Source organism: Cydia pomonella, chromosome 16, assembly GCF_033807575.1.
Source record: "Cydia pomonella isolate Wapato2018A chromosome 16, ilCydPomo1, whole genome shotgun sequence".
NCBI lineage: Eukaryota > Metazoa > Arthropoda > Insecta > Lepidoptera > Tortricidae > Cydia > Cydia pomonella.
In genome coordinates this window covers 9,701,115-9,716,727 of record NC_084718.1, presented here as the reverse complement: position 1 = coordinate 9,716,727, position 15,613 = coordinate 9,701,115, and the positions used below count along the sequence as shown (strand labels likewise).

At 40.0% G+C, this 15,613-nt stretch overlaps 1 protein-coding gene across 1 annotated transcript; it reads left to right on the top strand.

Moving 5' to 3' along the window:
- The first annotated feature begins 88 nt into the window (after positions 1 to 88).
- Positions 89 to 14,818, top strand: LOC133526452 (actin-related protein 5). The gene is made up of 12 exons (XM_061863102.1): positions 89 to 572; positions 661 to 826; positions 1,066 to 1,232; positions 2,970 to 3,161; positions 3,976 to 4,206; positions 5,649 to 5,770; positions 6,524 to 6,604; positions 8,350 to 8,511; positions 9,929 to 10,092; positions 11,653 to 11,790; positions 13,959 to 14,113; positions 14,381 to 14,818. The coding sequence occupies exons 1-12, from the start codon at positions 407 to 409 to the stop codon at positions 14,683 to 14,685; spliced, it is 2,049 nt and encodes a 682-aa protein (XP_061719086.1). The 5' UTR covers positions 89 to 406; the 3' UTR covers positions 14,686 to 14,818.
- The last annotated feature ends 795 nt before the right edge of the window (positions 14,819 to 15,613 follow it).

The window sequence follows — 15,613 nt, the reverse complement described above, 5'->3', positions numbered from 1 at the left end:
GCGTTATTGACGGAGTGAAGTACGCTGGCTATGATTAGATGTATTCTCAAGTATTCTAGGTATTGTAGCGCCACTATTTATGTTTTTTGTCGGACAGTTTTTGGTATATGGAGATTCTATTCCTTATTAGTCTCACCGTTTACATACGGGTCACGTGGCACAACTAGCCATTCGCACACGAATGTAAATGCTTGTTCCTAAGAGTGACAAAGAAAAAACATATACCTGTCTCTGTTTCTCCAGCGATACGAGTCTAGTGACCATGATGGATCATGTGAAGGGTTCATAATATACCTGCAGCGTTTTTTTTATGTGACTTAAACAGACGATGCTCAATTTTTAAGAAACGTCAAACTGACTTTGACACTTCAAGTAGTTCAAGTTGTACTGTATTTGTATTGGTTTCATGGTTTCTGCGGTCTATTTCCTTTCCTTGGCGTACAATTTTGATATAATTAGTAGTATGGATAGCAATGTGTTAATTTTAAAAGACTACAAAACTGTGCCAGATATAGTGCATGAATATGAGCCTACGTTAAAATTTGGACATATACCTTTAGTTATTGATAATGGTAAGATGCTGTTTATAGTACCTATATTTAATTGGAATAAAATTATTTCTTTATTTACAAGTATTTTATAACTTGAAAATTCTATCAGGATCGTACCAGTGCCGTGTGGGTTGGTCTATATACGATGAACCTCATTTAATATTCAAGAATTTAATAGCAAGACCTCGCAAAGATAGAGTGAAGAAAGATGCTGAACCGCCGGTAACCCCGCCAATACAAATTGGAAATGATATTATTAACATAGAAGCAGTAAGGTAAGAATTATATAATATAAAATAGTGGACAACTACTAATTGAAGTAAAAATATTACTTTTATTTCAACCTATATAAAGTATAAAATAATTCTAATTCATATTTACAGACTAATAAAAAATATAATAGATCAATTATTATGTAGGCCAAATGTATGGTCAAGAAATTCTTTAGTTATTTAACCTTTTTTTAATTCAATTTATAACATTATAAGGATAATCAAAATACATATAATTTTAGATTCCAGTTAAAAACACAATTTGATAAGAATGTGGTGACACATTTTGAGGTGCAGGAGCAAGTCTGTGACTATATATTCTCCCACTTGGGCATAGACAATGAAGGAAGTGTGCCCCATCCTATTGTAATGACAGAAGCTTTTGTTACCCCAAATTACTGCAGACAATGTAAGTTATTTCCTATTGTATGCTGTGTATTCTTTTATTCACATGGCATATTGTTTGTTTTGAGTGTAATTTTTGCTGGGTTTCTACCATTGCATTTGCTACACATACTGACATGTGGACAAGGCTTACAAAAAGTATACTTTTAATATTTTTATCCTAGACCTAACTTTGCATAAAGTAAATATGTTATTTAAAGAGTTCCATAAAATTTGTTATATGGTTTCCATATACGTTTATTATTATTTGTACTATTCTGTCCTTGAAACAATTAAAACATTTAAAAAGCTGCCAAAAAAAGTTATTTTCAAAAAGCTACATTTTCTATTTCATAGAAAATTCAAGTGTCTCAACTCCAATTTGAAAGCTCCAAAGTAATTTTTTAACATGAATTAATTAATATATTTTTTTAAATGTATTTACAAGTCATGTATTAGTCCTTGAAGTGGTAGGCCGTCGACTCCCGACCAGTTTGTTAGTTTCTCAGGGCCTTTTCCGCAACTCGTCATCCATTGTGCCTATTTTGCGTGAAAAAACGAGGTAGCGCTACTCTAGCCACCCCAGCTCCTCTACAAATCCAAACAGTGTTTTCAGGTTGTTAAATACCTCTTTCAGTGTGTTCGGCGTTCCTAGGTATTTGTTCCTGTATACTTCTACCTGTTTGCATTCTAGAAGAATTTGTTTTGCTGTTTCCTCCTCCTCCATCCATCAACCCTCTGCACGACTCCCGACCAATTATATAATTTAAATTTCAAATTTGATTAATTAAAGTAAAATCTAAATTCCAATAACTCAAAAACGACATATGCCACTTGAAGAGTTAAATAATACATAAATTACAATAAAATAATTAAAATATTATGATTAAGTAAAGAAATATCCCCATTTGGATTTCCTGTGTCTTCAACTCTAGGTTTCTTCTGTATTATTTTCTTAAATTGAGGTGTGCAATAAAAAGTACTTTGTATTGTATGCTACTGTAACAAATTTGCATATTAGGACGTACTTCTTATTACTTTGGCTATTTGACTGTTGTACAGGTAAAAAAAGAAAGAAAAAATGGATATGCCCTTTATTTAAGTAACTGTAATTTTACATCAAAATTCAAGTACTTATGTATACATACTTCAACTTACGTATACAAACCTGTTACTTTGACTTAAGACTGAAAGCTGTTTTATTTTCATTTAATCATTTATTTCGGATAACAAGACCCATACATTACTTATTTCATAATATAATCATAAAAACAGAAACATTTAAAAATTAATAATTAAAAAAATTTAAAATTAAAAAAAAAAGTCATTAAGTAATTAATTTAAAGCATTGTCAAATCATAACATCACTAATAAGAATAAATTAAAAAGTATTACTGAGACTCTGCTGTCGTCCGTCCGTCTGTCACCAGGCTGTATCTCATGAACCGTGATAGTCAGCCAGTTGAAATTTCTACAGATTATGTATTTCTGTGGCCGCTATAACAACAAATACTAAAAACAGAATAAAATAAATATTTATTTCCAATCTCGAGGTTCTCATACAATCACCGAAGTTAAGCAACGTCGGGCGGTGTCAATACTTGGATGGGTGACCGTTTTTATAGATAACGGTACGGTACGGAACCCTTCCTGTGCGAGTCCGACTTGAACTTGGCCGGTTTTATCTTATAATCCCAAATTCACACAAGTGAGTCCTCCACAATTTTCTTATGTACTACAATAATATAATCTGCAATTTCAGTAATGTCAGAGCTGCTGTTTGAAGGTTATGGCGTGCCGGCAGTGAGCTACGGGGTGGACTCCCTGTTCAGTATGTACAGAAATGACATTGGGGACACTGCTCTCATTGTCAACTGCGGCTACCACACTATACACATCATTCCAGTTATAAGGGGACAGGTTATTGAGGAGCATGCAAGGAGAATTAATTTAGGTATGGGTCACTCAGACGTGAGCAGAAAATTCTTCTTTATTGTATCCTCATGGCTGAGGGATGTGATGACTAGGCATCGGAGTTTTTATCGCATGGTAAGACTAATAGCGAGCTATGGAGTCGACATTAGCAATAAAATTCAACTCATATTCATACTTATACTCATTCATCTATTTAATAAGAGATTTTAAATTTATAACCAAGAACTAGAACTTTGACGAGTTATATACTATACTTTAATTTTGTCTTTGAATATATAAATATTACAAATAAGAATAATTACTATTTTGTATTGATTATATTACGGAATATCATTAAAAAAAAAAACAATATGTATATTAAGAGGTAAAAATAATATGAATGTAAATTAGTCAATACATAAAAATTGTCATTATTTTTTATTAGTAATATTTATGTCCTGAAAGACAAAATTAAAGGATCGTTTACAAACATTCTAGTCCTTGTAAAATTAAAATCACTAATTAAATAAGTAAATGAGTATGAATATGAATATGAGTTGAATTTTATTGCAAATGTCGACTCCACAGCTCGCTATTAGTCTTACCGTGCGATACAAACTCTGATGCCTAGTGATGACTGTGTACTCTCTTCACCTGTGCTCTCCAAGCTGCTCTATCTCACTCACTACCTACCTACATTATATAGTTATGCTTTTCCTCAAGGGCTATCAAATGCCCATAGCCCGATCCCCATACTGTGTAACCTCATAAAATAACTTAAGAGCACCACAATATAATATCAACTAGAAGCTTAATCATTTATTTGGTTAAATGATTATTATATATTATAACAGGTGGCAGTGAGATGGTCAGCTACCTCCACAAACTTCTCCAGCTAAAGTACCCGGTCCATGTGAACGCCATCACAATGTCGCGCGCCGAAGAGATCCTACAGGAACACTGCACCATCGCCCTGGACTATCAGGAGGAAATCAAGAAATGGGCCAATCCTGACTACTATGAGGCCAACGTAAAGAAGATACAACTACCTTACGTGCAGACAACTAGCTCGTCGGGTTTGACAGGTAAGCATTGTTAGAACATACCATTTGGAGGCAAACGAGCAGAGAAATAGCCTGATGGTAAGCGAGTACCGTCGCCCATAGACACCCGCAACACCAGAGGGAAAGTAAGGAGAAAGGGAAAGTGCATTGCCAGCAAAGATGGGAGTACGCTCTTTTCTTGAAGGTTTGAAGGTCGTATGGTCCGGAAATACCGCAGGCAAGACAGGAATTTTTTAGAAAAACGCAGAGTTGAGGACTGCCAACCATCTAAGTGGTGAAGATGGTAATGTTGTCGCATAGGGCCATGGCGAAAAGAAGCGGCAGGGATTAATCCGAACAATTCATCGGAGCACTCCCCGTTATACATGCAACAGAAAATGCAGAGCGAGGCTAAATCTCTACGCAGCGCCAAGGAATCAAGGCGATCTGAAATACGCTGGCACTGGCGGGCGACAATTCGAGTCGCTCTTCGTTGGATTGGATGCGGTTCAGAGGTAGAAGCTGGTAATGGATATGGCCCTTGCCCATAGATGAGAAATTGTATATTACTGCCATTTTAATATGGCACGATGCAGAGATCCTGCAGGAACACTGTATCATTACTCTGAATTTTATTACTTATTTGATTAGCCGACGGGCTACTGTTTTAGTAGTAGTAGTAAACTCTTTATTGTACAAAAATACATATTAAAAGTAACAGACAATCAGTAAGAAGTACAAAGGCGAACTTATCCCTTTGAGGGATCTCTTCCAGTTAACCTTTGAGTAGATGAGAGGAGAGAGTGAAATGAGGGTGACAAATGTAGCAAAATGTACAACATGGTACCAGAAAGACAAGGGATATAAATTCATACATAATTTATAGGATAAACATCTATTACAACAAAAAGGAATGGGGAAAATACATAAAAAATTGGAAAGAAGTAGAAAAATATAAAGCAACTATACAATAAAAATATAGGCAAATTGCCCGTCGCCGTCGCCCGTCTGGGCGAATCAGGCAGCTCATTCCACAGCTTCACTGAACGAACTGCGAAGGACTTGTGGGATCCACGAGATTTGTGAGGGGGGATGGCAAGTGATAAATTCGCGCTAGAACGCAGACAGTGGCCACTGCCTTCAGCTAGAAATTGACATTTTTAAGAGAGGCATAGACGAGAAGAAGGTGTAAAGAGAACATTAAAGACAAGAGAAAGGTGAAGATCTCTACGGCGGCGGATTGGAAGCCAATTGAGTTTTTGACGGTAGGTATTTTCATCTATGGTAAGATTTTATGAAATATAGATCTCTTCTGTTTTAAACAGATTATTTTTGACTAACCCTACAAAACAAACCCTAGAGTTTTCAATTGTATATTGTAATGTGTACCATCAGCCATAAAACTGCATGGCGACTTTATCAATGAATTCTTTCATTATTTATTCATGCAATTTCGCAGCTCATTGTACCTATTTTTCTTACAGCTGAACAGCAAAAAGAAAGAAAGAAAGAGATGGCTCGGAGGCTACTGGAAATTAACGCGAGAAAAAGAGAAGAAAGACTGGCGGAAGACGAAGAACAATTGAACCATTTACTTTCATTACAGGTAAATAATTTGATTGAAATTAAAGAGAATTTATTGTAATAAACCAGATGGCGCTGTACTGGGCCATAAGTTTTGCGGTCAGTGAATTGTCAAACGTCAACTTTTGACAATTAGAGTTACCGCAAAATGGATGGAGCTGTACAATGCCATCTCGGTTACCTGTCAGATTCGAAGCACAAAATTGTCTTAGATTTTACGCATCTTACTCAATTAATGTATCTTTGACTGAAATATAGGCAGCGCGTGTGTTAACACATTCACTGCCAGACAAAAAACGGCGCACTACCCCAGAAACCGGTAGTCTATATCTGCGTACAAAACAACCCGCCCAGCGGGTTGTCCGGCATCTGAACAAAGTTCACGAGCACCCACCAGGTGGGTTCCTGGCAGTGAATGTGTTAAGTTAGAAACTTTGACGACCCGTCTGGCCCAGTGGGTAATGACCCTGCCTATGAAGCCGATGGTCCCGGATTCAAATCCTGGTAAGGGCATTTATTCGTGTGATGAGCATGGATATTTATTTGTTCCTGAGTCATGGGTGTTTTCTATGTATTTAAGTATTTATATATTATATATATCGTTGTTTAAGTACCCTCAACACAAGCCTTATTGAACTTACTGTGGGACTTAGTCAATTTGTGTAATTATGTCCTATAATATTTATTTATAATTTATAGAAACTGAAATGTATAAAACTAAGACTTTTTTTAATACCTTCGCGATGTGACTCTATTTGAAGTAATTTTTTTGCAGGATATGATAGAGGATGGTGACACGGACGAGTTCAACGAGGCCATCAAAGGATTGGACTTTAAAAATTATGAGGAACTTCAGGTATGATCCCAAAAACAATAAAATATACAAGTCTTGGTCAGATTTAGGCATTTATCAGACTGACTATAGTATAAAATACTTGATGGTTGGAGGTGGATTGGTTCGTTAGCTTTTCCCACCTCCTTACCCCAACCCCTAAATGCCTCACGTAAATAGTCGATTGCAGCCAAATCACACCAGTGAAAAAAGATGACCCAAATCTTGGATACTTCCGATATAAATAATGGAGGTTATCTATATTAGTAATCTGTAAAAAGTCACAAATATTAAAACATCATCTGCATAAATTTATGCATAGGCCATTCATACTTACCTGCAGCTCTTATAGAGACCACTGTGGTCCCCATCGTTAAAAACAAGACTGGTGATCTGTCGGACACGGGGAACTATAGGCCAATCTCTCTTCCCACCACTGCCGCGAAGGTGCTCGACAGTATGCTGAACTCTAGATTAGATAAGTACCTAAGTATCTGTGACACCCAGTTTGGGTTCAGAACTGGGTTATCTACAGAAAGTGCCATTATGTGTCTCAAGCATACTGTCGGGTAGGTACTACACGGACAGGAAAACACCAATCTATGCCTGCTTCCTCGACCTCTCCAAAGCGTTTGACAGGGTTAATTATAATATGCTTTGGAAGAAAATGGAGGAGGCAGGTATACCGAATGACTGTACAGATTTGCTAAATTTTTGGTACCAAAATCAAAACAAACCAGGTCAGGTGGGCCAAGTCACTATCTTCTGAGCACAGGCTTGAATGTGGTGTAAGACAGGGGAGCCTTACGTCTCCGAAACTGTTCAACTTGTATATGAACGACTTGATAGGCGAACTTAACATCATGCATGCGGGATGCTATATTGAAAACATGTGTTGACAATATAAGCTACGCAGATGACATGGTGCTGCTAAGTCCGTCTATCGGGGCCCTTAGACAGTTAGTGGCCAAGTGTGAGAAGTATGCAGCGGCACATGGACTCGTATACAACGCCGCCAAGAGTGAAGTGATGGTTTTTAAGGCGGGTAAAATAAAACCATATTTTATACCTCCAGTGTCGCTTGGCGGGGTTGTACTTAGAGTAGTGGATCGCTTCAAATACTTGGGCCACATTATAACTAATGATCTGTGTGATGATAGTGATATCGAGAGGGAGCGAAGGGCGTTGTCGGTTAGGAGTAATATGCTAGCTCGAAGATTCGCTAGATGCTCCGTGGAAGTAAAAATGACTCTATTCAGCCAGTCTTTTTACTCTAGCGGTCTTTGGGTTCGGTATACGAAACGAGCCTACAACGCCCTTCGCATTCAATACAACAACGTTTTCAAAATGCTGTTGAGACTTCCAAAATGGTGCAGTGCATCAGGAATGTTCGCCCAAGCGCACACGGACGATTTTCACGCGATAATGCGTAAAAAAATCACGTCGCTAATGGGTCGCGTAAGGGAAAGTCGAAACAGCATTCTGAAGGTGATTGCGGACAGATCTGCCCCATAATGTGGCATTGGATGGAGCAGGTCAGATCTACTTTGACCTGTGTCAAGTAGGTCTGATTGGCATACCATAACCTTTGTAAATAATATAGGTTTTAAGTTAATTTTAACAACCATATATGGACTTCTGGGTCTGAAATAAAGATATATTTTATTTTATTTTATTTAGAGTTCTACACAACTCTATGTAGAGTTAGCAATAGTGCTACCTATCATTGACGTCGTTTTTATTCTGACGCCTGTATATTTTTATTACAGAAACAAATAACATTCCTAAATATGCGCATAGAAAAAAATAAGCAGCGTATTGTGGCGGCGGCGACGGCCGACGAAAATATTGAAGTTCGTCCGACCGGCCGCTTCCAACCTCCTTCGGACCCTGAAGCTTTTCAGATATGGCTCAACGACACAAGAACTAAGGTAAAGTTTCATTGTGTTATTAACTCAGGGTGGATTTTTTCATGGGGCCCTGAGGGCAGCTAACATCCCACCAAACCGGTTTTAGGAGACTGTCTTCTAAGTTTTTAACGAATTTTGTAATTTTTTTAGTAAGTGTGGAATATCCCAGAAAATATTTCAAGGTCGAAAATCCTCTACCAGCTAAAAGAGCACCATATGTACTGTAATAGTAGTTTACAGTACATATGGTGCTACTTTATAGCACTAGTGCGAAAATTAGCACATTACTTTACTGTGTCGACCATTTAAAGGGCCATATGTACTGTAAAACGTTGTACGATACCTGTGCGAATAGGTAATTCGCAACTCGTGTCATTTTAAAACACTCCCTTCGGTCGTGTTTTAATTTATCGCCACTCGTTTCGAGTTTCCTATTTTTCGCACTTATATCGTAATGTAATATTATGTGACTGCGACATAATAAGAGGCATTAAAATACACGAGTGTGGGTTTAAGAAACGAACGAAGTGGGCGGATATGTGGTGGCGTCACCGAAATATTTTTATCGCTCATTTTACACGAAACTTTTGCTATAGTTACTTTAATAACAACAAAACATATACATTTTATACTGAAAACTAATGCAAAGATAAACTGTGCGTCAAATAACGGCAAATGAAAACTTTTTTCACGCATGTCAGGCATTCGTAGTTTATTTTTTAATTCAGAGGCAAACTAGAGTCGCGGGCCTATTTCCGTATCATTCAATACAAACTAACATGCGAGATATGTTAAAATTGTATGCAATTGACATTTCATTTCGAACAAAAAGGCATCTCGACTGATATTAGAACAGAGGTCAAATAGAATTGCTTTTACAGTACATATGGGGCTACTTTATAGCACTAGTGCGAGAAGTAGCATATTAAGTTACTGTGTCGAACATTTAAAGGGCCATATGTACTGTAAAACGTTGTACGATACATGTGCGAATAGGTAATTCGCAACTCGTGTCGATTTAAAACACTCCCTTCGGTCGTGTTTTAATTTATCGCCACTCGTTTCGAATTTCCTATTTTTCGCACTTGTATCGTACTGTACTATTTTTCAGAGATGTTCCAAATTTGAAGTCATAACCAAATCGATTTTGATGTAGTTATGAAACAATTACAACATCATCACAGATATGAAATTAGTTGTAACAAAACAGTTTATCGTAATGTTGGTCATTATTTACGGATTTTGAAGGCATCATAGAGAGTTGATATGTGTGTAGATAAAGAGTGTAAAACAATTCATAAGCAAATTTTTTTACGTTCTAAGGGGGTGGCGTCAATAAAAACGTTAAAAAACACTGGCCTAAAGTGTCTAATCACCATCTGGGATTCCGAGACGCGTAAATGTGCGATTGCGGACCTTAAGGTTGGTTTTGTTTCAGTACCGCGAGCTGGTCTCCCGTCGTGAGGCTCGGCGCGCGCGGCGCGCGGCCATGGTGAAGCGGCGCACCGCGGCCGCCGCCGAGCGCATGCGCGTCATCTCGCGCCTCGCCGCCGCCGGCGACGACTTCGGCAACCAGGACTCGGACTGGGACGCCTACAAGAGGTAACTCTATGTCACCGTGTTACGGGCTAGTATCTCGCGGCACGTTGAAGCATGCGCGTCATCTCGCGCCTCGCCGCCGCCGGCGACGACTTCGGCAACCAGGACTCGGACGCCTACAAGAGGTGACTCTATGTCACCGTGTTACGGGCTAGTATCTCGCGGCACGTTGAAGCATGCGGGTCAACTCGCGCCTCGCCGCCGACGGCGACGACTTCGGCAACCAGGACTCGGACTGGGACGCCTACAAGAGGTAACTCTATGTCACCGTGTTACGGGCTAGTATCTCGCGGCACGTTGAAGCATGCGGGTCAACTCGCGCCTCGCCGCCGACGGCGACGACTTCGGCAACCAGGACTCGGACTGGGACGCCTACAAGAGGTAACTCTATGTCACCGTGCTGTTACGGGCTAGTATCTCGCGGCACGTTGAAGCATGCGGGTCAACTCGCGCCTCGCCGCCGCCGGCGACGACTTCGGCAACCAGGACTCGGACTGGGACGCCTACAAGAGGTAACTCTATGTCACCGTGTTACGGGCTAGTATCTCGCGGCACGTTGAAGCATGCGCGTCATCTCGCGCCTCGCCGCCGCCGGCGACGACTTCGGCAACCAGGACTCGGACTGGGACGCCTACAAGAGGTAACTCTATGTCACCGTGCTGTTACGGGCTAGTATCTCGCGGCACGTTGAAGCATGCGGGTCAACTCGCGCCTCGCCGCCGCCGGCGACGACTTCGGCAACCAGGACTCGGACTGGGACGCCTACAAGAGGTAACTCTATGTCACCGTGTTACGGGCTAGTATCTCGCGGCACGTTGAAGCATGCGCGTCATCTCGCGCCTCGCCGCCGCCGGCGACGACTTCGGCAACCAGGACTCGGACTGGGACGCCTACAAGAGGTAACTCTATGTCACCGTGTTACGGGCTAGTATCTCGCGGCACGTTGAAGCATGCGCGTCATCTCGCGCCTCGCCGCCGCCGGCGACGACTTCGGCAACCAGGACTCGGACTGGGACGCCTACAAGAGGTAACTCTATGTCACCGTGTTACGGGCTAGTATCTCGCGGCACGTTGAAGCATGCGCGTCATCTCGCGCCTCGCCGCCGCCGGCGACGACTTCGGCAACCAGGACTCGGACTGGGACGCCTACAAGAGGTAACTCTATGTCACCGTGTTACGGGCTAGTATCTCGCGGCACGTTGAAGCATTGCGGGTCAACTCGCGCCTCGCTGCCGACGGCGACGACTTCGGCAACTTCGGCACTACATCTGTGTCAGCCTGGTGACGCTTATGCCTTTTGTCTCAAGTTTTCTAGCCACACTTCGTCGCGCTTCTTGACTCCCACGCATAGGTCTCTACGCCATTCGGGTCTCACTGAATATTAACGTGTGGATGTGGATAGCGGACTTACCGAATTGATCACTAGACGCGTTCGTCGTTTTAAAATTTCTTGCATCCCAATCCCTGACCGTGAGTCTTAGGTATATGCTCCATGTTGTGGCTAAGGTGATCAGTGAATTTCATACTTGTTCCGATATTGATAAGTAAAAATTTATCTTTCAGCATCAGCCGCGAAGCCGACTCGGATTCTGAAGCGGACGGCGAGCGGCTGCTGGAGTTGGAGGAGGCGCTGCGCGAACACGAGCCGCCGCCGCCCAGCGACCAGCGCCACCAGCTGCACCTGGCCATCGAGCCCTTCAGGCGAGTCTGCATAATTAAAAAAAAACAAAAATTTATTCTGCAAGTAGGCCTCAAGGGCTCTTTTACAAGTCAGTACAACATTATAGTAACATCATATAGTGACATGAAAAATACATAACAACATTTATAAATACAACAGGCAATACCTGGGTAAACATTACATTATAATAATCTTAAAATAAATAATTACTACAATACAATAGAGATGTATAGTCTCTATGGTTAAAAATACATTAAATCTGGAGATGTAAAAGGTCCCCAATGTCAGAGTACTAATACTAATAAGAGTAATAAGATTTGGAGGTGTAAAGTCTCTCCAAGTGTCAAAATAAAATTTATACTAAATAAATAAACCGGCACAATTTGGCTTTTATAGAATTTATCAATAACCACGGGAATATAGCGTAATAAAGTACACCCGCCATTCTGACTGTCAGGTGTACTGTTTTTTGGTGATAACTTTTAAGTACCGTGAGGTACAATTTTTTTTCCAAACCAAAATCTGTTTTTTTTTGTATGTTTTTAAACATAATAAATACATAAAAGACACTGCACCTACTTAATCTTTCTGGTTTAACCCATTGGTTGACTGGTAGAGAATGCATTACGGCATTAAGTCCGCCATTTGTACCTTCATGTATTGTGCAATAAAGATTAAATAAATAAAAAATAAAGATTTATGGATTAATATGAACTGGTCCTTTTTTTTCGTAAAAACTTGTCTATTCAAAGGGTTCCTTGTCACTTTGATATCTGTCAATAAGGCAGTAGACTAGAATCATCAACACCTTGATGGAGCCATAACACGAAAAATTGATTGATTGAGGTCCCATAGTGGCGACATCGGCATCAAAAAGGCGTTATGCACTGGAACACAATAAAATAAACTTTTTTTAAAAAATGGTATTAACTCTGAAATAAGGCGAAATAAAAAAAGATTATATGATATTTTTGTCTCTAAATACGATCCGGAATATACTGTTAAAATCTTTCCGTTTCCTAGCGGGCACCGTGTAGAGTCTATATATGTATAGACATATAGTGCTAAAGTTAAAATATGTTTAAAAAAGATGACGTCACCGGGCCTCAGGAGGTTAATACCATATGTAATAATAATAAAAAAAGCGTATTGGCACTCGCAGAATTTCATAAGTTCATAACAAACCAAAACGCAAATATTGCATATGTCTTTTTTAATGGCTGAATGCCATGATGCTGTGTCACAAACATATGTGAAATGTACATTAAATAAAACCGGCCAAGAGCATGTCGGGCCACGCTCAGTGTAGGGTTCCGTAGGTACTCTTCCGTCACAATAAGCTAAACTTGAGGTTAAAGTATAGTAAATTGTTAACCAAGAGATGAAACGGTACCTTTCACGCGAGTTAAACAAATAGGCAAATTTGCATAATCAGTACCTAATTAAAGTAAGTCTTTTTACTATGAAGGGGAAACTTTTTGCGATAACTCAAAAACAGCTTAACTGATCATGTCCGCTAGTTTTCACTTACTTAATGTCTTTCTTAAGCTCTACTTCCACGATTTTTTTCATATTTTTTGGATCTATGGTTCAAAAGTTAGAGGGGGGGACACATTTTTTTTTCTTTTTGAGCGATTATCTCCGAATATATTCACTTTATCAAAAAATGTTCGTTGATGACCCCTATTAGTTTTGAAAGACCTTTCTAATGATACCCCACACTGTAGGGTCGAAGCAAAAAAAAAAATCACCCCCACTTTACGTGTAGGGGAGGTACCCTCAAAAAAATTAAATTTTTAGATTTTATTGTACAACTTTGTCGGCTTTATTGATTTATATATCCATGCCAAATTTCAGCTTTCTAGCACTAACGACCACGGAGCAAAGCCTTGGACAGACAGACAGACGGACATGGCGAAACTATAAGGGTTCCTTGTTGACTACGGAACCCAAAAAAAAAGAGCAATTTCTCGGCCTCGGCCTGCAATTTTGTACGAAAATGTATTAAATACCTCTCGTCTAGCCGCGCCCGAAACGTGGTACTTCCCCGCCTAATATGAAAAACAATATTAATGTTTCATTGCATGTTTAATAAAAATGTATTTTCTGATATCGTTCCTCCCATTGAGACGTAACCAATCGATAATCGCAGTCGAAAATACATAAGTACTGTATGTTTAATTAACAGGGCTCCGGAGCTGATGTTCCAGCCGTCGATGATGGGCAATCTGGAGGCGGGACTGGCGGAGACCCTGGAGTACGTGTTCAAGCACTTCAGCCCCGAGGACCAGCTGCTGCTGGCCAATAATGTCTTCCTTACGGGGGGCTGCTCGCAATTCCCCGGTAAACATCATGTGTATTGCCTCTTGCTCTCCTGAATGTCTTTCTCATCATATTCTGAAATGCTTTCTTTTTTGACAAGGTTCGAAAACCTGTAACAAAATGACACCCTTCTGCCCAATTAAGGGTAAATGCATTAACTGATTTCACATTGGCACACAACAATGAGTTAAATTTATATTTGACTAGATTTTTAATCTAACGAATGTAACGAATAGCCACTACGCAAATGCAGTGGTCTAAATTTCTTCAAACTGTACCATTTTCCAGGTTTAAAAGAAAGACTAGAAAGAGAGCTTCTAGAAATGCGTCCGTTCCAATCGACGCACAAAGTAATCAACGCAAAAAATGCAAGTCTGGACGCTTGGTACGGCGCTCGTGACTTCGCCGGCAGCAACGAGTTTGAAAACTGGTGCGTGACTAAAGAAGACTACTATGAGCTAGGGGGAGAATATCTGAAGGAACACTACGCAAGCAACAAGTATTTCAAGAGTCCTGCACCGATTGTCGACAATACTTTGGCTCCTGCGGGTGACGCTAATGTGGTGAAAGAAGAAATAGTTGTAGACTGTTAGTAGTAGTAAGGTAATAATTCTGTTTGAATGTAAGCAGCAAACTTGAAATGGTATTATCTTTAACGAGTACACCGATCTTTAAAAAAAACCGAGAAGTCTTCTTAACAGAATCATCCCCATCATTTTACCCACTGCTGTGCATAGGCCTCTATCCGTGTACGCCACTTATCCCGGTTATGAGCTCATTCAGAAGTGCCCCGCGATCTTCCGAAAGTCCCAAATGTCGTCCACCCAACGAGCTACCAGGGGTTATTCCCACTAGTTACCACCAAGTTGTTACCAGTGGTAACTACTGGGATTTTTTTTCCCACCTTTTACCACTGGTAACTATATAAGTCGATTACTCTTTCAGTAAACTGCCTTAAAAGTGATAAAAAAAATCGGTCTTTGACTGATTTGTTTGTTCGTTCGTATAATTGTGACGTTATTTATTGAAAGGGACTTTTTTTTATCACAAAAAAAACCCACTAGTTACCACCAACTTGGTTTGGTGGTAACTACTGGGATTTTTTTTCCCAGTAGTTGCCACCTAAATTTGGTTAGCATTAAATACTAATAAAAACAGTATAAATATAGAGTTCGTTAATCAATGTCATATGACGCTCGCGGCTACAGCCCAATATCAACCTTCATGCGTACCGACAAGGTTCACGATTACCGCGTACGATAGGCGTGGCGTTCAAAAGGTTAAAGAACTCTATATTTATACTGTTTTATTAGTATTGAATGCTAACCAAATTTTGGTGGTAACTACTGGGGAAAAAATCCCAGTAGTTACCACCAACTTGGTTTGGTGGGAATTTTTTTCCGTAGTTATGTGGTAAAAAAGATCCCAGTAGTTACCACTGGTAACAACTTGGTGGTAACTAGTGCTACCAGACGCCACACGCTTCTTTCATTCCAAATCGCCCCCCAATCCGTTAATACA